The sequence below is a fragment of the Podarcis filfolensis genome (genome assembly GCF_964270895.1).
Source record: "Podarcis filfolensis genome assembly, chromosome: 2".
In the NCBI taxonomy this organism is placed as follows: domain Eukaryota; kingdom Metazoa; phylum Chordata; class Lepidosauria; order Squamata; family Lacertidae; genus Podarcis; species Podarcis filfolensis.
Window position 1 is genome coordinate 638,238 of NC_139605.1, and position 26,223 is coordinate 664,460.

The 26,223-nt window shown below is 44.2% G+C and overlaps 1 protein-coding gene and 2 long non-coding RNA genes across 5 annotated transcripts; 1 reads left to right on the forward strand and 2 right to left on the reverse strand.

Annotated features, from left to right (window-relative positions):
• Nucleotides 1-25,632, reverse strand: LOC310757421. Its single transcript, XR_014545187.1, has 3 exons — nt 25,399-25,632; nt 1,252-1,642; nt 1-174 (listed from the first exon to the last, which is right to left on the reverse strand). It is a non-coding gene; the product is annotated as an uncharacterized lncRNA (long non-coding RNA).
• LOC310757460 lies at nt 2,712-9,028 on the forward strand. The gene is made up of 2 exons (XR_014545230.1): nt 2,712-5,492; nt 5,868-9,028. It is a non-coding gene; the product is annotated as an uncharacterized lncRNA (long non-coding RNA).
• On the reverse strand, nt 7,560-24,746 carry LOC310756577 (uncharacterized protein). Of its 3 annotated transcripts, XM_083600879.1 has the most exons (7): nt 24,659-24,722; nt 21,586-21,673; nt 20,760-21,242; nt 20,520-20,601; nt 20,153-20,235; nt 16,249-16,375; nt 7,560-9,218 (listed from the first exon to the last, which is right to left on the reverse strand). In XM_083600879.1, exons 3-7 carry the CDS (start codon nt 21,159-21,161, stop codon nt 7,606-7,608), a joined length of 2,307 nt encoding a protein of 768 aa, XP_083457005.1. In that variant the 5' UTR covers nt 21,162-21,242; nt 21,586-21,673; nt 24,659-24,722; the 3' UTR covers nt 7,560-7,605. The 3 variants fall into 3 exon arrangements, with proteins under 3 accessions (XP_083457005.1, XP_083457004.1, XP_083457006.1); XM_083600878.1 differs by lacking the exon at nt 21,586-21,673 and having other exon boundaries at nt 24,659-24,746; XM_083600880.1 differs by lacking the exon at nt 21,586-21,673 and having other exon boundaries at nt 20,760-21,273; nt 24,659-24,721.
• Nucleotides 25,633-26,223: the final 591 nt, after the last annotated feature.

The following is a 26,223-nucleotide window of genomic DNA, read 5'->3' on the forward strand; positions in this document are numbered from 1 at the left end:
TGAATTTCCTGGGACGCATTTTATTCAATCTCACCTACAATTCTGCTGAACACACACAAACACATAGCTAATATGAAATTCCTGGGAGTTCTGGTCTCCAAACAACATTAAACTCGTGCCAGCAGGTTAATGATTTCCCCGCCTCCTTGAATTCCCCAAACAAAATTTATGATTCTTTAGCAGTGAAGCCTTTGACTGTGTCGACCACAGCAAACCATGGCAAGTTCTTAAAGAAATGGGAGTGCCTGATCACCTCATCTGTCTCCTGAGAAATCTCTACGTGGGACAAGAAGCTACAGTTAGAACTGGATATGGAACAACTGATTGGTTCAAAATTGGGAAAGGCGTACGACAAGGCTGTATTTTGTCTCCCTGCTTATTTAATTTATACGCAGAATACATCATGCGAAAGGCTGAGCTGGATGAATCCCAAGCTGGAATTAAGATTGCCGGAAGAAATATCAACAACCTCAGATATGCAGATGACACAACCTTGATGGCAGAAAGTGAGGAGGAATTAAAGAACCTTTTAATGAGGGTGAAAGAGGAGAGCGCAAAATATGGTCTGAGGCTCAACATCAAAAAAACGAAGATCATGGCCACTGGTCCCATCACCTCCTGGCAAATAGAAGGGGAAGAAATGGAGGCAGTGAGAGATTTTACTTTCTTGGGCTCCATGATCACTGCAGATGGTGACAGCAGCCACGAAATTAAAAGACGCCTGCTTCTTGGGAGAAGGGCAATGACAGGCCTAGACAGCATCTTGAGAAGTAGAGACGTCACCTTGCCAACAAAGGTCCGTATAGTTAAAGCCATGGTTTTCCCAGTAGTGATGTATGGAAGTGAGAGCTGGACCATAAAGAAGGCTGATCGCCGAAGAATTGATGCTTTTGAATTATGGTGCTGGAGAAGACTCTTGAGAGTCCCATGGACTGCAAGAAGATCAAACGCATCCATTCTTAAGGAAATCAGCCCTGAGTGCTCACTGGAAGGACAGATCCTGAAGCTGAGGCTCCAGTACTTTGGCCACCTCATGAGAAGAGAAGACTCCCTGGAGAAGACACTGATGCTGGGAAAGATGGAGGGCACAAGGAGAAGGGGGCGACAGAGGATGAGATGGCTGGATAGTGTTCTCGAAGCCACAAACATGAGTCTGACCAAACTGCGGGAGGTAGTGGAGGACAGAGGTGCCTGGCGTGCTCTGGTCCATGGGGTCACGAAGAGTCGGACACGACTAAACGACTAAACAACAACAAGCAGTGAAGCTCACTGTGGATGAAATGGTACATTTCTACCGTTAACATTACATCTTAAAATATATTATGCTTTGATACAGAAGTAGCTACACTCCATATAGAAATGGAACCTCAGAAAATCAAGTTGCACAAAGGAACATGAAACAACACCACCAAAACTGTTTGACTTTATGGATCAAAAGATAACCTCTGCTGGATTTGAAATCCAGCTCTGTTCCTTTTAACCCTTGGCAGGCTGAGCATAACTGGAGCCCAGCTCTCTCCTCCTCTAAGGCAGGAGCCCGAGAGGAATGCCCCCCCCAGAGATTATTCATTTGGGAGACCCCCCCCCCAGAAGCAGGGGACCCCTCACTACAAGCAGAGCATGGGAGAGTCTGGAAGGGAGCCTGAGGGTCATCTATTCCACCCCCCTGCCAGGCAGGAATCTCAGCTCAAGCATCCCTGACAGAGGGACCCCCACCCTCAGCAGAAACCTCCCTCCCCCCGGCCTGTCGCTCCCCCCCATGTCCTTGTTGTTGTCTTCAGGTCGCCTTGGGCCCAGAGGCAGAGAGGAGTGCATTGGGAGAAGGGAGAATCTCAGGGCTGCATGCGGTGACCCCCAAGTCAGGGAGCAGAGGGTCCTGCCCCCTTCCTCTCGGCCAAGCCAGGGAGGGGGATGAGTTTGCAGGAGCTCCGCTCATCATCTGGGTCCAGACGCTGCTTGCCCCCTTGGCGAGGGGTCTGGGGGTCAGGGAGGAAGGAGCATCCAATAAGCCCCATCCAGATGGAGGAGCCGTCAGAGAGCTGTCGGGGAGGTGAAGCATCTGACCCACCTTGTGGAGAGGGATCCAGGAAGGACCCTGCACCCAGAGCCCTATGCAGTTTCGGCCTGGGTGGGAGGGAGTGTGCATGTGAGTGTGAGCAAGCCCTGAGTAAGGCATCTGAGGCCACGCAGCTCTCCACAGATGATGGAGCCGTCCGTGTCTTGCCTTGCGGAGAAGCTGGTCAGTGGCTTGGGGCCAGTCCTGGATCCTTTGCGGTCCATGGGCTTCGGCTGGTGGCCCAGCTGTGCCCCTATCTGTGACTGCATTATTACATGAGCACTGTTCCACAGCATTTGATACTTTCATTTGCATACATTCATTTGAAATAAGATGGGATGATGAAGCTATTCTATATCCTCCCACCACGCTGACAAATAATTCTATGAAACAGGAGTCAATATCCGGAATCTCTGTTCAGCGTTGGACATCATATTGGCTGAATACCCATTTGTCTTTCATTGTACAATGTCTGGTACCTCGCTTCAATTAAAGATTTTCAGAGGCTTTGAGACTAAAGATTTCATTTTGTACTTGTTATGGTTTGAAGGAATTCTATATTGTTTATTGCGTATGTACATGGTCACCGTGTTGCCTAGACTTTGCTGACGTGCCCCTATCTGGGCACGGAGAGCTGGGCCTCTGTCGTCTCTGCCTTTAGGTTAGACCACTGCTAGGCGTAACAGAGATCAGTCTCCAAAGGCGGTGCAGAAACTTCAGCTGGTGCAGAATTCAGAGGCCAGGCCGCTCCCTGGGAGAAGATGGCTTGAACATATTCCCCCGATCCTGGCCTGCTTCACTGGCTGCCAACCAGTTTGTGGGTCAAAGGGCTGCTTTTGACCTCTAAAGGCTTGTGCTTTAGGAATATATGAGAGATACTGGCAAAAAGGTCCCCCTGGTCAAGATCTGGTCCTCTGTCCCCATGGCCTGGGGAAAAGTGTCAGACGTTGCCGTTGTTCTGAATCTCAGTTCCAGCTTAATCTTCCTCCTCGTGTCTGATGTGTGCAGATGAAGACTGGATCTGGCCAGGGGTGCCCCATTTTCTGGCTAAATGCAGGGCAGTGTGGTTGCGGGGGGCATTTTATTTTGCCTATTGGGGGTACCTTGTGTTGTTATGAATGGGGGAAGGGCAGATCCCCCCAAATTCTCAGTTTAGCAAATGGGATAATTCTGCTAATATTTGCTAATATTCAGAGTATTAAGGGGAGACACCAAACGCAGCTGCATTACGTTTAGGGCAACCAGCCCAGAGGGCCTGACAAAGGTGGTGCTGATAGCCAAGCCATGGAAACCACCAAGGGGTGGGGAGGTTGCCAGGGTTACGGTGGGTGGGAGAGGCCATGTCAACTTCTCTGCTAGGTTGTCAAAGGACAAGAGCTCTGTGCCTATCCTTGCTCGCAGATTATTCCAGATCTCTGAAAATTAATTTAGGAAACACCGATTGCTGGGCCTACATATTTAATGTTGCCTATAGAATAATGAAATTAGTGTTGTTTGAACAGTTGACTTCTCCCCCCCTTAAATTCCTATTACCATTAACTCTGATTTAGACCAATTTATAGTATAAAGGTAAAAGTACCCCTGACCGTTAGGTCCAGTCACAGACGACTCTGGAGTTGCACAGTCATCTCCCTCTATAGGCCGAGGGAGCCGGCGTTTGTCCAGTTTTTCTGGGTCATGTGGCCAGCATGACTAAGCCACTTCTGGCGAACCACAGCAGCGCATGGAAACGCCGTTTCCCTTCCCGCCGGAGCGGAACCTATTTATCTACTTCCACTTTGAGGTGCTTTCAAACTACTAGGTTGGCAGGAGCAGGGAGCAAGCAACGGGAGCTCACACCGTCACGGGGATTCGAAGGGCCAACCTTCTGATTGGCAAGCCCTAGGCTCTGTGGTTTAGACCACAGCACCACCCACGTCCCTATAGTATATCCTGAGATATTTGGCAAGAACATCTATATTTGGCCTTAATATTTGAACAGTACTGTGAGGTTTTGTGATAAACAAAACAATGTCATCTGAGAAGACACTTGGGGAACGGCTCTTTACAGACCAGCAGCTTTTACAGCCTCAGAGACCCCAGAGGTATGAAATCAGTTGATTTATGTTACAAAAGAAGACCCTCTATTGCCTTGTGTAAATGTTTATTATAGCAAACCAGTTTTATACATAGTTCATAAAGGAGAAATGAAATACAGAGTGGGATATGCCAATCTTGACAAAATAATGTGAAACTGTGTTATCTCTGCCCTCAAGTAAAGCACATAAAAGAAAAAATAATATTTAGAACTTACTGGGCTCCATTGCACTTATTTGTGAAAGAACCATCTAAGACATCTAGGTGCTGGAGATACAACAGAGATAATGCTTCTCTGAAACACAAGTTTGAACAATGTCGTACATTGATAACGTTTTGGCAGAAGGTAATAAGAGATGATCAACACAACTGTAAGGAATAACCCTAGATTTGCAGAGGAAAACATCCTTTTCAATTATATCCCCAAAACATGGAATCTAACTAAGGGACAATACGAACACACTCTCTGCACCCATACTATGGCAAAAGGACAGGTATAGATGAACTGGAAAAATAAAAACAAGGCTCTCTTCCACAACTGGATTGAAGATATGTACAAACTCGCTACACGTGAACAAGTTGTGTATAAATGTAGACTTCCGATGGATCAATGATATCTGGAACCATATTAAGGGCAGCTTAACTACAATAACATTTTATTTTTTTTGGAATTTATACTTTTTTGTTATTCTGTTTTGTTTTCTACATGGGTATTGTTTTTCTTTTGTGTGTGTCTTTGTGCACCTGTAATTATGCACTTCTGAACTTTCAAGAGAGAATATAAAGCTTTTTCTAAAAAAAGAAAGAAAAAAGCTTTCTCCCCTCTGTAAGTTCCTTGATAGGCTGTGAGACTGACCCTCTGACTGAAGCCCACAGGCTTCTCCTCCTTTTCACATTCCAAGCACTGAAACGGTTTCCCCCCTACATTGACTACTGTGCCTTTAATAAAGCCCTTCCCACATTTCAAGCACTAAAATACAACACATTGGACAGGAGATAGGGGTAAAAACTTAACTATACAAAATACATTCTGGAAGTTTACATCAATAATCAAATACAGTGGTACCTCTGGATGCGAACAGGATCTGTTCCGGAGCCCCGTTCGCATTCCTGAAGTGAACGCAACTCGCGTCTGCGGGTCGTGATTTGCTGCTTTTTGAGCGTCTGCACATGTGTGAGCTGCGAAGTTCCGTTACTTCTGGGTCACCGCGGAGCGTAAGCTAAAGCATATTTATCCCGAGGCATGACTGTAATAGATCTTACTCTAATCGCCCCTGCTAAAAAATTTGCAGTTTTTGCTGTCACCTGGTTATCTTGATCTGCTAGAAGAAAGGACACAGTAGCGATGGTTGAGTGACCCGTCATGGGCAATAGGTAAAGGTAAAGGTACCCTTGCCCGTACGGGCCAGTCTTGACAGACTCTAGGGTTGTGCGCCCATCTCACTTAAGAGGCCGGGGGCCAGCGCTGTCCGTAGACACTTCCGGGTCACGTGGCCAGCGTGATGAAGCTGCATCTGGCGAGCCAGCGCAGCACACGGAACGCCGTTTACCTTCCTGCTGGTAAGCGGTCCCTATTTATCTACTTGCACCCGGGGGTGCTTTCGAACTGCTAGGTTGGCAGGCGCTGGGACCGAGCAGCGGGAGCGCACCCCGCCGCGGGGATTCGAACCGCCGACCTTTCGATCGGCTAGCCCTAGGCGCTGAGGCTTTTACCCACAGCGCCACCCGCGTCCAGTGTCATGGGCAATAACAGAGGGGCAATAACCTCATTCCTCAAATCTTTACAAAGAATGCAAGCCAGAAGCGCATGAGCTACTGATTCAATACTGCCATCTCCACAGGGACACCACCATTTTCCCAGCGGAATTTTTTGAAACAGATCCTAAAGTACAGCTGAAGGCTGTACAGTCATACCTTGGGTTACAGACGCTTCAGGTTGCGTTTTTTCGGGTTGCGGACCGCCAAAAACTGGAAGTACCAGAACGGGTTACTTCCAAGCGCAATGAAGAATTTGGAACACAGGATTGTACAGGGGGGAAAACTGCCTTAGAAACTTAGACTGAACAGCTTCTATAAATCCGAGCCCCATATAGTAACTGTTCTAGGGGCTTGGCTTTAAACACTTCAAGGGCTGATGGTGTGTGATCGCCACCTTTTGTATGGAAAAAGCATTACAGAATTTTGGCGCTTCAAGACACTTTTTCCTTTGCACATTTCTGATGTGCTCCCCCTGACCCTATTGACTGAAAAACAAGGCAGAGGTATTTAAAGACTTTAACTTGTTTGATCAACTTCTATATACCATACCATCTATGGGCCCTATCATTTCTTGAAACTTTAGTTTTCTTGCAATACACAGCCAGCTGTTCTCTTTGGCAGTATCCTGAGAATGCCCTCATCCATCTTTTTAGGCCTACTCTTGTTCTAGACAGAAGTACCGCATCATCTCTGTATAATAATATAGAAATGGCTTTTGTGGCCAATGTAGAGGCATGATCCTCTGGAGATGTTCAACTCTGGACAATATCATTTATATATAAATTAAATATATAAATTTAACAAAGCTTAACTGCCTTTGTGGCTGGTACGGATGCCATGAGCTGCCCATTTGTAGAGCAACACACTTTCAGCACAGCGTTTTTATACAGACATTTAATCAATAACAATGATCTTTTATCTATACTTGAAGAGTTCAACTTACCCCAGTCTTACTCAAGAGATTGAATCAAATGCAGCTTTCAGATCAATGAAAGCTGCATATAGCACACCACCTGGTTTCTTAACATACTTATCTATAACATACTTATCTAAAAGCAATGGTCTATAGCGGATCTGCCTTATCTAATTCCTGCTTGCTCTTCGGCAAAAACAGCTCCATCAGGTTATCTAATCAACTATCTTATTGTAAAGATGCTTTGCATATAATTTGCTAATTACAGGTAGCAAACGAATTGGTCTATAACTAGCCGGATCGGATGGAAGGCCCTTTTTGAATAAAGGGGTGACTGCAGCTGTGGCCCCGACTTCAGGAAATAACCCGGGTGAATCGATAAATGAGAATATTACTGCCAGCAGGGAGGCCCACCAGCCGACGTTAGATTTCAACAGTTCTGGGGCCAAATAGTCTATGCCGGGTGCTTTATTATTTTTTAACTGTGAAGTAAGGTACTTGACCTCGATTATAGATACTGGAGGCCAGTATGGAAAGTTTTCCAAAGATTCTGTTATTTGGTTGACCTCATCATCCTGCCCACGATAGAGTGAATGAGGATACTGGATCCCTTCGTTGGGTCCGATAGTACATACTGGAACATTGCAAGCATTCTCCAGCAGGCCTGATATTGTACTCCAGAAGAGGGAAGTCCTTATCATGAGAGGCCTTTATTGAGATTGGCCAAGCATGTTTTTCTGCTGTTTTCTTTCCATCTTAGCAGACGTTTCAAGCACTGGTATCCTTCCCCAGTATGATTTTTTTAAAAGGAGAGTGAGACTTCTCCTGATATTGAAGCTGTTTCCACATCACTAGGATTTAACTGGCTGCTCCCCATGTGAGTTGCTTCATGGAAACTGAGACTTTCCTTCCGACTGAAGCTCTTTCCACATTCCAAGCACTGAAACGGTTTTTGCCCGGTATGAATCCTCTGGTGGGAAGTAAGATGGGTGCTTTGACTGAAGCTCTTTCCACATTCCAAGCACTGATAGGGTTTCTGCCCTGTATGAATTCTTTGATGCAGCATGAGACCAGTACTCTGTGTGAAGCTCTTCCCACAAATTTGGCATTGAAATGGTTTCTCCCCGCTGTGAATTCTTTCATGGGTAGTTAGATTGCTCCTATCACGGAAGGTCTTCCCACATTCCAAGCACTCATACGGTTTCTCCCCTGTATGAATTCTTTGATGGGCAGTGAGTTGGTTGTTCCGAGTGAAACTCTTCCCACATTCCAAGCACTCATACGGTTTCTCCCCTGTATGAGTTATTTGGTGGAGAATGAGACCTGTGCTCTGTGAGAAGCTCTTTCCGCACTCTTGACATGGAAATGGTTTCTCCCCTGTATGAATTCTCTGATGGGAAGCGAGACAGGTGCTCTGACGGAAGCATCTTCCACATTCCAAGCACTGGTACGGTTTCTCCCCTGTATGAATTCTTTGATGGAGCACAAGACTAGTGCTCTGTGTGAAGCTCTTTCCGCACTCTTGGCAGTGAAATGGTTTCTGCCCTGTATGAATTCTCTGATGGGAAGCAAGATTCACCCTCTGACTAAAGCTCTTTCCACATTCCAAGCAGGGAAATGGTTTCTGCCCTGTGTGAGTTCTCTGATGGGAAGTGAGATTCACCCTCCGACTGAAGTTCTTTCCACAGTCCAAGCACTGATAGGGCTTCTCCACTGTATGAATTCTCTCATGGGAAGTGAGCTGGTCCTTCCGACTGAAGCTCTTTCCACATTCCAAGCACTGGTACGGTTTCTCCCCTGTATGAATTCTTTGATGGAGCATGAGACTAGTGCTCTGTGTGAAGCTCTTTCCGCACTCTTGGCAGTGAAATGGTTTCTGCCCTGTATGAATTCTCTGATGGGAAGTGAGATCGCCCCTCTGGCGAAAGCTCTTTCCACATTCCAAGCACTGGTACGGTTTGTGGCCCGTATGAATTCTTTGATGGGAAGTGAGACTTTCCTTCCAGCTGAAGTTTTTCCCACATTCCAAGCACTGATAGGGTTTCTCCCCAGTATGAATTCTCTGATGGGAAGTGAGAGCGGAACTACGAATGAAGCTCCTCCCACATTCTAAGCATTGATAAGGTCTCACCCCTGTATGAATTTTTTCATGGGAAACAAGGTGGTCCTTCCGACTGAAGCTCTTCCCACATGTCAAGCACAGATATGGTTTCTCCCCCTTTTGCGTTCTGTCATGTGACGAGAGACCATCCTGCCAAATGAAGCTATTAATGCATTCGTCGTATTGATAGAGAAATCCAATGTCCTGGGAAGCAGAATAGGAGCTCTGGCTGAAGTTCTCTTCACATTCCATGTATGTATATGGCTCATCCACTGTGTAGATTTCGTCAATCTCCCTTTCCAATTCATCACCACCTACAACAAAAAGACAAAGGGGAGGAAAGAGTAGACTCAACAGGTGATCAAGAGGACTAGAGAAGAGAATCTAAGGTTAAGGTTTTACTGTTTAGGAATATGTCTGGAATTTTTTCATTACATTCATTTTTTGATATGTTTATTGAAAGAAGTATTGAAATAAATTACAATTAAATGATGAATGTAAAATATTTTTCTTGGACTGTAAATGGATTGAACAATAAGATGAAAAGAAACAAAATAGAGCACATATTAATGGGGGGGGGGGGAAGGGACATTATTTGTTTGCAAGAAACACATGTTGCCAGAAAACATAGAAGAGTCTTAATAAAAAACTGGGTTCAGCATTTATCTCATGAGACAGGATAAAAAAAGAGGAGTGATAATATATTCGAACCCTAGATTATTTGAGAAAATGCTAGATTATAGTAGTTTTAAAAAACTGTATTACTGAGAGATCTGTATGGAGTACCCTCATTAGAGTTAGATAAAATGACTAGAGAAAAAACAACCAAATAAGAAAGACTTCGAATAACTATTTTTCAATTAGTAGAAAACTTTGATTTACAGGATATATGGAGGAGCAAAGACCCCAAAGAGAAAGAATTTACACATTATTCAGATCCAAAAAAATCTGCGGGCAGAAGTAATGTGATATGGGTGTCTAGTAGCCTAATGTTGAAAACCAACCCACCCCCACCCCCCAGAAATTCTACTTAATCTCAGACCATAATCCAGTTATTTTGGACTGAGAGGTGGAAGGAAAGCAAGACAAAGATGGAGAAGGAATGAAAACATCCTGAATGATAAAGGGATACTGAAAAAAGCGCAAAGCACCCTAAAAGAATTTTTTGAAATTAGTGTAAGTGAATAAATTGATATAAATACAGTGAGGGATATAGGAAAGGCAGTAATGAGGAGTTTTTTTATACAACAAAACAGCATTCAGAGGAAAACTAAAGAAAAGAAAATGGAGCAAATTAAGAAAGAGATTCGCACTAATGAGAAAGAACTGTTGAAAAACAAAAAAATGAGACGGTGAAACAAAATATCAAAATGCTACAAACACAACTTTCTATACTCATAAATCAAGAAACTGAACAAAAGATTAAATAATTAAAACAGAAGAAAACTTAATTCGCCAATAAACCAGGAAGACTGCTTGCATGGTAACTAAAAAAGAAACAAAAAGAATGGATTATAGAGAAACTGGAAGAAAAAGGGAAGGTTATTGATGACCCAGAAGCAATAAATAAAAAATTAAAAAGTTATTTCAAAAAATTATATCAAACAGAAAAAGAAGACAGTGATAAAAATAGAATGTAAATTTCCAAGGATTATAAGTGACAAAATTGAATGTTTAAATTCTCCAATAACAATGATGGAAACCCATCAAGGGATAAGGAAGGCGAAACCAGGGAAGTCTCCCGGACCAGATGGACTGCCGACTTGCTATTACAAAAAAATTAGAAGATTCACTTGCAATACCGTTAAAAGCAGTTAAGAACAAGATCTTAAAAGAAGGAAAAGGACCAGAATCATGGTAAGAAGCATTAATATATTGGAGTACTTAGAAATGACACCAGACAAGCAGACAATCTTGATGTTTGTTGATGCAGAGAAAGCTTTTGACAATATATCTTGGAAATGTATGAAAAAAACCATAAAGGTGATGGGATGAGGAGAAGCACAGAGGTAATTTATCAAAATCAGAAAGCAAAATTGATAATAAACAATGAAATATCTGACCGCTTCAATATAAAGAAGGGAACCAGACACGGTTGCCCATTAACCCCACTGCTGTTTATCCTAGTTCTGGAAATATTGGCAATGACAATTAGAGAAGATTCAGAGTTAAAAGGAATAAGAGTAAGAAATAAAGCCTTTAAATTAAAAGCCTATGCAAATGATTTAGTAATAACAACAGGAGACCCATTCGAAAGTTTACCAAAAATTCTAGTAAGAATCCATGGATTTGAGCAGGTAGCAGGATTTAAATTGAATACAGACTAAACTAAATTGTTGGCTAAAAATACAAAGGAGCAAGACAAATTACAACTGGAGGCATCATCTGGTCTATCAATTGTGTGTGTGTGTGTGGGGGGGGAATAAATATTTAGGAATTTGGATCAGTGTGAAAAGCATAAATTTATACAATGATAATTACATTAGGACATGGAAAGAGATAAACAAAATTATTAATATGGAAAAGACTGAATCTCTCTTTTTCGGGGAGAATCTCCACAATTAAAATGAATGTGCTGCCCAAAATGTTGTTCCTATTTTAGGCAATCCCAGTGATAGGCGGGGCAGGAAGCTTCAAAGAATGGAAGAGAGACTTATCAACCTTCATCTGGCAGGACATAAGGCCCAGAATAAAACAAGTTACTTATAGATATTAAAGAAAGAGTTGGTTTTGCCCTGCCAGATTTGAAGATTTATTATGAGGCACCATGTCTATGCTGGTTAAAAGAATGGTTAATTTTGCAAATGATGGAATTATTGGATTGGGAAGGACTGGACAACAGATTTGGGTATCACGCCTATATATGTTACGGAAAGGTGAAGGTTTACAGGGGTTTTCTGAACTGTATAATAAGGAAAGCATACACAGTATGCGATAAATACAAAGGCCTATTGGAACAGAAAACCCTCTGGTGGCTTTCATAACTAGAAGCCATTTCAGTAAAGAAAAACATAAGGAAAAGAATTGGGCAACCTATAAATAATTATTGGAAGAGGAGGGAAATCAATTGAAGTTAAATAAATTTGAAGAAATTAGGCATTATGTGACAGACTGGCTGCAATATTACCAATTGAATGAAACTTTTTTTTATTTTTTGGTATTATTAATATTTAGTTTTAAGGGCTTTAATACAATAAACCATTTCCCCCACTCTCTTTTTCATTTTTAAAAGTGTTATTTTCAGGAAGGGGGGCGGGGAAAGGGATAATACGTTTTGCTTCTCGGTCTGTGTGTGTGTGTGTGTGTGTGTGTGTGTGTGTGTGTGTCTGAATGAAACTTTCAAATCAGATAAGAAAAATGGATTCATAACAGAAAATTCAAAGCTAGAAAAATAATTAATACAAAATAGAAGCAAACATATTATCTAAAATGTATAGATTATTACTTGATTGGGAAGTAAAAGATGAAGAGCTAAAAAAAGTCATGATTAAATGGGCAAATGATTTTGGGCATACAGTACAGATGGACGCATGGGAAAATTTGTGGATCAGGGATTTAAAATTCACAGCGTGCTACACACTAAAAGAAAATATTATGAAGATGTTTTACAGATGGTATTTAATACCTAGAAACTAGCAAAGTTGTACAAAACAATTCTAATAAATGTTGGAGGTATAAACAGATAGAAGGAACAACGTTACAAATGTGGTGGGGATGTAAGAAAATTAGGAACTTTTAGGGTAGTATTTACGAAGAATGTTCAAACAAACTTTTGTCAAAAAGCCCGAAGCATTTCTCTTGGGTTTACTATCATCAGATATCCCAAGCGATAAAAGAAGGCTATTTTTATATGCCACTACAGCGGCAAGAATGCTCATAGCCAGAAAATGGAAGAGTAGCAAATAAAGTTATTTGAATATATTGAGCTTGCTAAAATCACAAAGAATTAGTTACCGAACAAGCCAAAAGTTCAGTAAGGAATGGGAGTGTTATAAAAATTACCTAGAAAAACATTGTTCTCAAATAAAACCTTTATTATGCTTTGATTAATTTTTGCAAAGGACAAAACAGTTATTATAATTAAATAAGTTCATAAAGGTAAAGGTAAAGGTACCCCTGCCCGTACAGGCAAGTCGTGTCCGACTCTAGGGTTGTGCGCCCATCTCACTTAAGAGGCCGGGGGCCAGCGCTGTCCGGAGACACTTCCGGGTCACGTGGCCAGCGTGACAAGCTGCATCTGGTGAACCAGCGCAGCACACGGAAACGCCGTTTACCTTCCCGCTAGTAAGCGGTCCCTATTTATCTACTTGCACCCGGGGGTGCTTTCGAACTGCTAGGTTGGCAGGCGCTGGGACCGAGCAACGGGAGCGCACCCCGCCGCGGGGATTCGAACCGCCGACCTGACGATCGGCAAGTCCTAGGCGCTGAGGTTTTACCCACAGCGCCACCCGCGTCCCTAAATAAGTTCATACCAGGAGATAAACAACATCTAAAGAAGGCAGTTAAGGAAGGAAATAAAAGAATGACTCAAATTGAGGTAGTGGACAGAAGTCAACTCAAAAGACAAGATTTGATAATTCAGAATAATCATCATCCGTAACTGGTGGAGGGAAAGATATTTAGTTATTATGTATTTTTGTGTATTTGTTTCTTTTTAGAGTTAAATTGAACTGTGGATGGAATCTTTCTGTGGATGGGTGTAAAGCAAAACTCAAGAAAAATTTAAAACAAAAACAAAGAGAGAAACTAATTAGGTCCTCAGGAAGAAATTGAGCCCCCAATTCTAGATGTGGGGCCTTACTATAGTTTTCACTGCCTTTGTTAACTGGTATTAACTGACATATATATATATATGTGTGTGTGTGTGTGTGTGTATATATATATATATATATATATATATATATATATATATATATATGGGAACCTGAGATTCCAAAAGCCCGGCTCTCTTCTGGGAGAGGTTTTGTTTGGCCCAACCATGGAATCCAGTCCATTGCCAGTTGTCTCTCTGGTCAACCAAAACTTAACAGAAGCAAAAACAAAAAACCTGACAGAAGTTACTTCAACTTCCCTAATGACACTGAAATCTACATTTTAAAAGGCCCGGGCACTTCAGACCAGCCTCATCTTTGTTTAAAGAGCCATAACTGGAGAAGAGAAAATGTCAAGAGCAACAGCAACTTCCAGACTTTTAGAAGACACCTGAAGGCTTCTTCGTGACCAGAGAGAAGAGGAGTTTCAAGAGGACTGGAGGAAATTCAAGGACTATTTGAACAAATATTGTAATATAAAAAATTAGAATTACTTGAAAGAAACAAATAGGCCTAGGACAAATTAAGTTATAATTAAATAAATGGGATTCAGAATGTCAAGAAAAGTGAATTAAGATGACTATAATTGGAAATTGTTTTAGTTTAATAATGATATTGTAATTTAAATAATATTTAAATTACAAGGAAATTCAGAAGGGAGGGATTTGAGGAAGTCATTCAAGATGTTTAAAAAGTTGGATTTGTGAAGAATTAAGTTTGTTATTATTGTCTATTTGTTTATTGTTCTCCCCCTTTTCCCCCCCTCCCCCCTTTTTTTTCTTTTCCTCCCCTCTCTTCTTCTCTTTTTCCTTTTCTGTTTTTTTGTATTAATTTGCTTTGTGGTTTGTGTTACGATGGTGGGAAATGTAATAAAAAATAATTAAAAAATAAAAAAGACATCTGAAGGCAGCCCTGTTTAGGAAAGCTTTTAATGTTTGAATCATTACTGTATTTTAATATTTTGTTGGAAGCTGCCCAGAGTGGCTGGGGAAGCCCAGCCAGATGGGAAGGGTATAAATTTATTTTTATTTTTATTATCATTATCATTATCATTATTATTATTATTATAGCTGGACCATAAAGAAGGCTGATTGCCGAAGAATTGACGCTTTTGAATTTTGGTGCTGGAGGAGACTCTTGAGAGTCCCATAGACTGCAAGAAAATCCAACCTCTCCATTCTGAAGGAAATCAGCCCTGAGTGCTCACTGGAAGGACAGATCCTGAAGCTGAGGCTCCAAGACTTTGGCCACCTCATGAGAAGAGAAGACTCCCTGGAGAAGACACTGATGCTGGGAAAGATGGAGGGCACAAGGAGAAGGGGACGACAGAGGACGAGATAGTGGGACAGTGTTCTCAAAGCTACCAGCATGAATCTGACCAAACTGCGGGAGGCAGTGGAAGACAGAAGTGCCTGGCGTGCTCTGGTCCAGGGGGTCACGAAGAGTCGGACACGACTAAACAACAACAACAACATTATTAAAACGTCAACAGCCCTCCATTCAAGGTGAGCACTGAGTGTATTAGAACCCCCGATGCTGTAGGTGGCGCTGTCGTGCTCTGCGCCATCCAAATAGTGGAGGTTCATCATATTGAGATCTGGGCTGAATTTCAAAACTGATCTTATGATCCAGCAGGTTAGTTCAGACCCCCTGGTCATTATTTTAAAAGCCATAACTTCCTGGCCTCATAAAAACTGCTGCTGCGGCTGCTCCTCAGCAAGGACTGGGGCATTTTGGGGGAAAATTGTTTTCTTTTTATGTTTAAATTGTTCAGTTTCATTGTGTAGTTTTTCATGTGTTTTATTTATTTCTATGACTACTTTGTCTAGGTTTGTCATTGCTTTTCTCCCAAGAAGAAGGAGAAAAGCAATGACAAACCTAGACAGCATCTTAAAATGCAGAGACATCACCTTGCCAACAAAGGTCCGTATAGTCAAAGATATGGTTTTCCCAGTAGAGGAAATCAGCCCTGAGTGCTCACTGGAAGGACAGATCCTGAAGCTGAGGCTCCAAGACTTTGGCCAGCTCATGAGAAGAGAAGACTCCCTGGAAAAGACCCTGATGTTGGGAAAGATGGAGGGCACAAGGAGAAGGGGACGACAGAGGACGAGATGGTTGGACAGTGTTCTCGAAGCGACCAGCATGAGTTTGACCAAACTGGGGGAGGCAGTGGAAGACAGGAGGGCCTGGCGTGCTCTGGTCCAGGGGGTCACGAAGAGTCGGACACGACTAAACGAGTAAACAACAACAAGACTACTTTGATATATTTGTAATTATGCAAATCTTTTCATATTGTAAGCCGCCTTGACCTTTGTTTTAACTGTGGAAAGGCACCATACAAATAAAATGATGATGATGACTGGAGGAAGAATATTCACAGAGTAAACAGAGTAAATCCCTCCCTTCAGGGTTCATGGTGTGGATGTTAGAATCCCAGATGCTTATTGTACTGCATCAAAATATTGGCGGTTTATCACATAGAGATACACATGGAATTTCAAAACAGATATTATGATCCAGCAGGAAGCCTTACGGAGAGAGTCCAGGATGTCACGATTCTCGTCCATGACCTCCGTATGCAGAGCTCTCTGGTCAGGGTCCAGCAACTCCCATTCCTCGTCTGTGAAATGGACAGCGACATCTTCAAAGCTCACTGGACCCTGAAAGAAAAGGAAAAAAGGTCTCCTATTAGGCAGCGTAAGGATGATCTGCTACACATTGTTTTCTGCCTGTTAATTGCTCTCTTGTTTTGATGGGATTGTATTGTTTCAATTACGGGAGTTTAAGGTGACGTTTTCTCTTCCTTTTAATGATGGGTCTTAATCTTTGGGCAAAGGGTGGAACTCCACACGGTGTTCTTCAAATCATTCTGTCTGCTCAAGCGTTCCCGTTTGGGAGACGGAAAGATCCCTTCTCTACTCTCCCGGTGCACCACCTGAGAGCCCAGGGAGGGGGAGGAGAGTGCAGAAAGCCCTGCTGTGCAACTGATGGGGCTGGTTAGGTGAATCGTGGCCGCTGTTTTCTATGGTTTGTCAACTGCCTCGTGTTAGTATTTCTAACGTAATGTCACTGGGAATGCATTTTGCAGAGAATTGGTGGTACAGTGGTACCTCTGGTTAAGAACTGAATTTGCTCTGGAGGTCCGTTCTTTTTTTTTTTTAATTATTTATTGGTTTCCCCATATTGTATTACAATAGAGATGTACCAAAGCCAACACCATTTCCTCCCCATCCCCCCATACATTTACATTTCTATTTCCTCAATCCATCATATTATCCTTTTCTCCCTCCTCCCACTTCCCTCCGCCCCCACTCGATTTCCTCCATATTATACAATTTACAATAATCTTTGAATTCCACAACCTTCTCAAATATATATTATTCTCAACTATATATTCTTATTATCTTTCCTTACTAATTTTTCTTCCACCCAGTACTTCACATTTTAATCTAGGCATATTAGCGTATCTTTTTTTCAGCAATATTTTGCCATACATTCATCAAAACTCATTCATATCCACTCCTTTTTTTAATTTCTGATTCGACTGATTTCTTATTATAGCAGTTAATTTTGCCAGAATTAAATATTCATTTAGTTTACAAATCCATTCCTCCTTTGTGGTTATAGTTTGTGACTTCCACCTAGCAGCACTCACTATTCTAGCAGCTGTACTTGCAAATAGAAAAATTCTTCCCCCCCCCTGGTGGTATCTCTTCATCTATCAATCCAAGGAGATATGTCTCTGGTTTCTTTGTTATTGATATTTTCAACATCTTTAGTTCTTCGTGTACTACTACCCAAAATTTCTAAATTTCCTCACAGTGGAGGTCCGTACTTAACCTGAAACTGTTTTTAACCTGAAGCACCACTTTAGCTAATGGGGCCTCCCGCTGTAGCCGCGCCACCGGAGCACAATTTATGTTCTCATCCTGAAGCAAAGTTCTTAACCTGAGGTACTATTTCTGGGTTAGTGGAGTTTGTAACCTGAAGCGTCTGTAACCTGAAGCATATGTAACCTGAGCTACCACTGTATTGGGGTAAGGATTGGCCAGTTGGCAACTGGCAGCTGGGGGCTGGTTGGTTATTTTTCCTGGTTCTCCCTTGACTGTGAAGGTGAGAGGCAGAGGCTGGAGGAGTTTGTCCATAATTCTTGCTGGTCAACTGCTGCCAGCCTGACAATGGCATTTGCCCCCTTTCCCCCCTTACAGGGTCCTCACTGCAGGATCACATTCACCTGGTGCTATACCAGCTGCACTGGCTCCTAGTGGAGTACAGGATCAGGTTCAAGGTGCTGGTTTTAACCTTCAAAGCCCTATACGGCCTAGGACCCTTGTACCTACGGGACCGCCTCTCCTGATATGTCCGAAGAAGGACATTACGGTCTGCAAACAAAAACATCTTGGAGGTCCCGGGCCACAGGAAGGTTAGGCTGGCCTCAACCAGAGCCAGGGCCTTTTCGGCCGTGGCCCCGATCTGGTGGAACGCTCTGTCGCAAGAGACCAGGGCCCTGCGGAACTTGACATCTTTTCGCAGGGCCTGCAAGACGGAGCTGTTCCACCAGGCCTTTGGCCAAGGCACAGTCTGACCGCCTCCTTTGGCAATCCTCACAGAACTCTGGCCCAGTGGTTGCCATTAATTTGATTTTGAATTGATTTTAGAATGAATTGATTTTACAATGCTGTGTTACTTTTATTGTTGTTAGCCACTCTGAGCCTGGCTTCGGCTGGGGATGGCGGGATATAAATAAAAAATTTATTATTATTATTATTATTATTATTATTATTATTATTATTATTATTATGTGCAGCTTTGACAGAAGCAGAGAGTCACCCTGGCTACCCCACCCTGTGATGAGATTCAGAGCTTACAGGGTTAAACAGCTCAGAGTCTGCGTCCTGCCCACTTTGTGTTGTGTCTGCTTTCGGTTTTGACCTAGACGGGAGGCATCATTCCTGCGTCTCCTGCAGATGCTGGTTTATTATTGCTGCTGTACATAAACAAAGCTTCTTAGATTAGCGAAGAAGCCGCGTACAGACTCTCTTTTCTGCATGCTTTCACACAAGCGCACGCTGTGTTTACTCTGCTACAAGTCCGGAAAGCTGAGTGGCAGCAGAAGCGCACCGGACTCCCTCATAATCCCACACCCCCCTTGTCAGGGAGGGGGCAGGGACCACCTCCCCATCCTGACCCTTCCAGGGAGGAGGAAAAGGAAGACAGTGTAGATTCACAACAGGGGTTTGAGGGAGGTCACAGCCCAGAGGCAGATGAGGGGGCAAGTTGGGAAATCATGGGGGAGCCAGGAGAAGGAGAGTCTCCACCCCCATCGTTCAGCCCGGACACTGAGGTCCAGCTCCGAGGGCCTTCTGGCGGTTCCCTCCCTGCGAGAAGCCAAGTTACAGGGAACCAGGCGGAGGGCCTTCTTGGTGGTGGCACCTGCCCTGTGGAACACCCTCCCTTCAGATGTGAAGGAAATAAGCAGCTATCTTATTTTTAAAAGACATCTGAAGGCAGCCCTGTTTAGGGAAGTTGTTAATATTTAATGCTTTACTGTTTTTAACACTCGATTGGGAGCCGCCCAGAGTAGCTGGGGAAACTCAGCCAGATGGGCGGGGTATAAATAATAAATTATTATATTATAACAACACCTGGCTGACATGTTGTCACTAGGAAGCATTCCAGACCCTCCATCTCCCAGAACCTGGTGAGCCTTAAAAGTAGGAGAGCAAAGAGCTCAAAGACAGAGGGCACGTGGCAGCACCCGTAGAAGTGAAGAATGAGGAAGGGGGAGATACACTTGGGACAATGCCATTATCCAGGAGGCTGGGTTCTATAGCCTCTCTCTGTAAGGACTGTAAGAAACTTTCCCTTGTCTTTATTCTTTCTTGAGCAACCAGCCAGGAACCACTGACAGCATCCTGACGCCCCTCAGCCTCTCCACAAGTCTCCTTCCCCCTACCTACTACCTACGGGACCGCCTCTCCTGGTATGCCCCATGGAGGACCTTAAGGTCCACAAATGACAACACTTTAGAAGTCCCAAGCCCCAAAGAGGTTAGATTGGCCTCAACTAGGGCCAGGGCCTTTTCAGCACTGGCCCCGACTTAGTGGAACGCTCTGTCACAAGAGACTAGGGCCCTGCGGGACTTGACATCTTTCCGCAGGGCCTGCAAGACAGAGATGTTCCACCTGGCCTTTGATTTGGACTCGGTCTGACCCTTATGTTTCCCTTCCCTTATAGTTTTGATTTATCAGCTACTTTAAAACAAGGCTGCATTTTAAATTGCATTTTAACCTGTATTTTAAATTGGGTTTTTCCCCTCCCCCCCTTATTATCTTTTTATTGTGATTTTATTGGTGTTAGCCGCCCTGAGCCCGGCTCTGGCTGGGGAGGGTGGGGTATAAATAAATTATTATTATTATTATTATTATTATTATTACCTGATCTGGTTCCAATTCTGCTGCATCCCCTTCGCCACCATGAAAAGACGGAAGAAGAGGTCTTACCAACATCGTTCCCTCACCTGCGAGAGAGAGAAAGGGGCAAGTGAGAAGCCATGATTCCACACTTCTCTTGGGGGGGGGGTGAAGCAGTGCATCTCTTAAGTGCCTCTGAAAAAGTGTCACCTACAGAGGGCATCTTGGCATTTGTACCCATTTCACATTTTGTCGGGTAAAAATAAACCTCTGGGCTCTTGGCCCTAAATGTCTCCACCCCACCCCCGCGAAAAGGATGAAAAGAACCCAAGGATTAGTTTCAAAATCAACAAAATGTGACCACACACAGAAAAAGATCCTTCTTCCTTACCCACTGGCCTCTCTCTGGTGTCCAACGGAGTCCTCTCTGCCTCAAAGGAATCGGGGCCCATTTCTGCTAACAGATCCTTTCCCTGAAAGAGCAACACAGATTCAGAACAGAACATGAAGGATTTGAAATAGAACAGAAGAGGCAAAAACTTTAGGATGCTTTCCATTGGTAGAGCATTTTGGAATACTCTCCCTCTTGTTTGGAGCCCCTTGGGAGCATCCAGAGGAAAGTCTCTCTCACCTGCTTTCTCTCCTCTGCCTGACTCAGAAGGAAACCTTCGGCCAGGGCCACCGCCTGGGAACTGGTCTCTACTCCACATTCCCTCACCCAGCTCTCCATCTCCGGTGGAAGGACAGCCAGGAACTGCTCCAAAATCACCAGGTCCACCATCTCTGCTTTTGTGTGCCTTTCTGGCTTCAGCCACTGATGGTCTAGTTGGTAGAACTGGTGGCAAACTTCTCGGGGTCCTTCAGCCTCCTGGTAGCAGCACTTACTGACCTGCTGGCTCTGCACATCAGAGCGGAGAGTGTCCTCCTCTCCCAGGATCTTCTGCATGGAGTTTTCCCAGAATCCCCCACTGCTCTCAGTTTGGACGGCTTGGCTTCTGCCCACTTCAGGGCCAGCTGAGTCTTGCTCATCCATCTCTGCTGTTAGGAAGTCTCCAAGAGATGAGAAGAAGCCCCTTGGTCTTCTGCCACGTTCCGTCTGTTGAAATCAGAGGTGCTAGCAATTCGGACAAAACAAATCCATTGTTCTGTTATAAAATTGAATCACGGTCAGGAGGAGAAAACATTCCCTGGGAACCAGGGCTGAAGCAGACCACAGCCCAGATTCTGAGCTCTTTTTTAAATAATAATAATAAAAAGGAAGGAAGGAAGGAAGGAAGGAAGGAAGGAAGGAAGGAAGGAAGGAAGGAAGGGAAATAAGTTTCTAGCCCTCCCAGAAGGAAAGTGGCCAAATTTGTTTCATGGTAATTATGTTGTAGTATGAAGTAAAAAAGGATTTCGAAAGATGGGGGAGAATTAAACTCTCACTGCAAGGAATAATTTATGCAATTAAGACAAACCTTTTGCCTAAAATGTTGTTTTTATTCCAGGCAAACCCGATAATAATTTATGCAGGATGGTTCAAACAAAGGAGCTCTCAAGGTTTACCTGGCAGGGAAAGAAGCCCAGAATTAGGTATAAAATATTAACAGATATTAAAGAAAGGTGGATTGGCACAGTCAAATTTAAGACTATATTATGAAGCATCACTAGACTACAGTGGATGCTCAGGTTGCGAACATGATCCGTGCAGAAAGCACGTTTGCAACCCGCAGTGTCCACAGCCCACAGCGCTGTATCTGCGCACGCGCAGGCCACGATTCGGCGCTTCTGCGCATGCACAAAGTGTGATTTAGTGTTTCTGCACATGCACAAGTGCTGAAACCCAGAAGTAACCCGTTCCAGTATTTCCGGGTTTGGAGTGGTGCGCAACCTGAAATCGCACAACCCGAAGTGAGTAAAGCTCTGTTTTTGAAAGGGGGTTATAAGAAGATTGATTTCTAAGATGGATAAAAGACTTCTGGAATGGGAAACTAAGTGGTGAAAGCTGCAATGAGATGTGGGACATAATATAAAAGTGTCTTCAAGGGAGAAGTTGTGCTTCTTGTTACACTTTAAGAGAAAACTATCTGAAGCTGATTTGTAGATGGTATTTAACACCAAACAAGTTGCCCAAAATGTACAAAGCTAATGCAAGCATGTTTCAGAAGTGTAAAACGGCAGAAGGAACATTTTTTTTCATATGTGGTGGGCTTGTAAATAAAACAGCAAAGGGCCACCTCCTTCCTTCCCTCTCACGCCTTGGTCGCACTGGTTGATGATCTCCGTGTAACTGTGCCCCTGAAGGACCAGGTGTGCAGCCTGGGAGTCATTTTGGACTCACAGCTGTCCATGGAGGCGCAGGTCAGTTCTGTGTCCAGAGTAGCTGTTTACCAGCTCCATCTGGTACGTAGGATGAGACTCTCCCTGCCCGCAAATTGTCTTTCCAGAGTGGTGCATGCTCTAGTTATCTCCTGCTTGGACTACTGCCATGCGCTCTATGTGGGGCTACCTTTGAAGGTGACCCGGAAACTACAACTAATCCAGAACGCGGCAGCTAGACTGGTGACTGAGAGCGGCCACAGAGACCACATAACACCGGTCTTGAAAGACCTACATTGGCTCCCAGTACGTTTCCGAGCACAATTCCAAGTGTTGGTGCTGACCTTTAAAGCCCTAAACGGCCTCGGTCCAGTATATCTGAAGGAGCGTCTCCACCCCCATCGTTCTACCCGGACACTGAGGTCCAGCACCGAGGGCCTTCTGGCGATTCCCTTGCTGTGAGAAGTGAGGTTACAAGGAACCAGGCAGAGGGCCTTCTTGGTAGTGACACCCGCCCTGTGGAATGGCCTCCCACCAGATGTCAAAGAGAACAACTACCAGACTTGATGTCCGACAGAGAAACCAGTAGGAGAACACTTCAATCTCCCAGGACATTCTATACAAGATCTCAAAGTAGCTGTTTTACTACAAAGGAATTTCAGAAACAGACTGGAAAGAGAAGCTGCTGAATTGCAACTCATTACCAAACTTAAAACCATGGAGAGACCTGGTCTGAACAAAGACATTGGATTCTTATCTCATTATACATGACAAAGCCATTTTTCACCTTCTCACCCCTTGCTTTTTCCTGTAAGACCTATTGCAGTCGTTAAGAGTCGTCAACAGGCTCATCACAGCTATCTGCCAACCACCCATTCCCACCACCCTTCTGAGTAATACCCCTCCCCACCTTCTCACTATATATAAGGATCTGGCAACTTCTGTTTCAGGGTATCTGAAGAAGTGTGCATGCACACGAAAGCTCATACCAAGAACTAACTTAGTTGGTCTTCAAGGTGCTACTAGAAGGAAAAATTTTTTTTTGTTTTGACTATGGCAGACCAACACGGCTACCTATCTGTAACTGAAGTACCACTGTAATTTTATTGGCATTAGTTGCCCTGAGCCCGGCTCTAGCCGGGGAGGGTAGGGTATAAATAAAAAATATTAATATTATTATTATTTAAAAAACAGAGAGAGTAAAGTTTCTTATATGCAGAATTTTGCCAAAGTTAATCATTCTAGATTAAGGCATACACACACTTTACACACCCACCCAGATGGGTGGGGTATAAATAAAATATTATATTATTATAAATAAAATATTATAATTATTATTATAAATAAATTATTATAATTATTATTATTATAAATAAATTATTATTATAAATAATTATAATTATTATAATTATTGCCAGGGAACTGGGAATTGCAGCTGGGGCAGAGAGTCTGGGGGGAGGGTCTCTCGCCCCCCACTCTCTGCACTGGCGAGGGGCTCCCCCCCCGCCTGATTTCTCTTCTCTGCCAGAAAAACTGCCACGTAATGGGGGTTTTTTTGCTGTTCCTGGAGGCCTCTCCTGCCTCCATGGCGAGACCTGGGGCGGAAGCGGAGCGAGAGAAGCAGCATGGCGGCGGGGGGGGGGCGCACAGGATTGAACCTCCTTCCTTCGGGCCTGCAAGACAGAGCTGGTCCGCCTGGCCTTTAATTCGAATTCAGCCTGGTCTTTTATTTCCCTTCCCTCCCCGGCTCTGGGATCCCCCAGCTCATTCTCCCCCGGCCTCCTCGCTCGGGGGATCATCTCATCTTGATTTTTATTGTTATTCATGTTTTTTATACTGCATTCCATGCCGCTTTTATAATTAATAATAACAATAAATTTCATTTCTACCCCGCCCTCCCCGGCCAAGGCCCGGCTCAGGGCGGAGAACAACCAGGAAGAAAAGCAAGTGGAAGGAACGCAACTTAAAAACAAGATTAAAATACAACATTAAAACATGAAAACGCAGTGTTTTAAGTTGGTTGCTAGCCGCCCCGAGCCCGGTTTCTGAACCAGGAAGGGCGGGGTATAAATAAAAAAATATTATTATTATCCGCAGCCTCCCCCCCCCCCGCCCCTCCCTCCCCCAGGGGGCAGAGCCCTGGCCCCCCCTTGCCCCCCCCCGATCTGGCCCCCCCTGCAGGATCTGACCAGCCCCCCCCCCGCCCCCCCTTCTCCCCCTGGCGAGACTCACCCCGAGAGAGGGAGACCAAGCAGCCCCTCGGCTGGCAGAAGGGGGGCTGGCGGGGGAGGGGCCTTGGCAGGGAGGACCTCGCCCCCCCAAGACGCCACTTCCGGTCCTCTCTAGGAATCCGGCTCCGCTGCTTTTAACCCTTGGCAAGCCGAGCGGAACCTCCAAGGCAGGAGCCCGGGAGAACCCCCCCCCCCGCGAGATGCTTCATTTGGGAGACCCCCCCACAAGAAGCAGGGGACCCCTCCCATAGGAGAGGCTGGAAGGGAGCCCGAGGGTCATCCAGTCCACCCCCCTGCCAGGCAGGAATCTCAGCTCAAGCATCCCTGACCCCCACCCTCTGCAGAAACCCCCTCCCCCCCGCCACTTTCTCCCCCCCCCCATGGCAATTAGACGACTCCCCAAAAATCCCAAACCCCCCCAGCCTGGAACTGAGGCCAGGACAAGGAGCTCTGCTTCACCTTTTACACAAGCACCAGACATGCAGAGAGGCTCAGAAAAGCAGCCTGTAAAACTGTGGCAATAAGGAGATCCCGTGCATTGTACTGTTTCCACTGATGGGGAGATGCTTCATTTGGGAGGACCCCCCCTGAGCTGCCCCCTCCCCAGGCCAGAAGCAGGAGGAGGAACATCTGGGAGGGGAGAAGAAGCCAAAGGAAGGAGCTGGGGATGTTGAGCCTGGGAAAGAGGAGACGGAGAGGAGATCCGATAGCAAGTGAGCATAGGAGAGTCTGGAAGGGGACCCGAGGGGCATCCAGTCCACCCCCTGCCAGGCAGGAATCTCAGCTCCAGCTGAGTTACAGGGAACCAGGCAGAGGGCCTTCTTGGTAGTGGCACCCACCCTGTGGAACACCCTCCCTTCAGATGTCAGGGAAATAAACAACTATTTTACTTTTAAAAGGCCCAATGGGAAAATTTATGGAAGATCAATTGGAAATTCACAAATTGTTGCACGATTGGAGAGAACTTTCAAAAAATGCAACATCGATGGAAACTTTCAAAAATGTATAAAAATGTGTCAAGTAATTGTTGGAGATGCGGTGAATCAGGAACATTCTACCATATGTGGTGGATATGTAGGAAAATACAGGTATTCTGGGAGAGTATCCATGTAGAACTGCAAAAAATGCTAAATATCTCTTTCAATAAAAAACCAGAGGCCTACCTCCTGGGAATAACAGATTTGGATATTCCACAAAAGAGGAAGGGTATCTTTTTATATGCGACGATGGCAGCAAGAGTTTTGAACGCAGCAAAATGGAAGAGTAATGAAATCCCCTCTATACAAGATTGGATCCAAAAGCTGACAGAATATGCCGAATTAGATGGTTTATCAGAAAAAATAAAGAATAAATCAAAACAGGAATTTGTTTCAAAATGGGAGGTTTTCAAAGATTATCTGAAAAATAAATATAGTAGTTTAAATTCTGTTGCAGCATTTGAGGAACTTCAGTAATACTTGCATGTAGATATAAGAAATTAGATTTATTGAGAATAAGTTTAATTATGATAAAAGCGTATACTGGCAAAACGTAATATGAATTTGAAATATGGAATAGATGGGAGGT

Excerpts from the sequence above, each read along its gene's own strand:
- LOC310756577 (XM_083600878.1), bottom strand. The coding sequence starts at position 21,161 with ATGGATGAGCAAGACTCAGCTGGCCCTGAAGTGGGCAGAAGCCAAGCC. Across the intron at positions 20,236-20,519 it reads CACCAGAGAGAGGCCAGTGG|GTGAGGGAACGATGTTGGTA; the intron begins GTAAGGAAGAAG and ends TCTCTCTCGCAG. Across the intron at positions 16,376-20,152 it reads CAGAATTGGAACCAGATCAG|GGTCCAGTGAGCTTTGAAGA; the intron begins GTAATAATAATA and ends CTTTTCTTTCAG.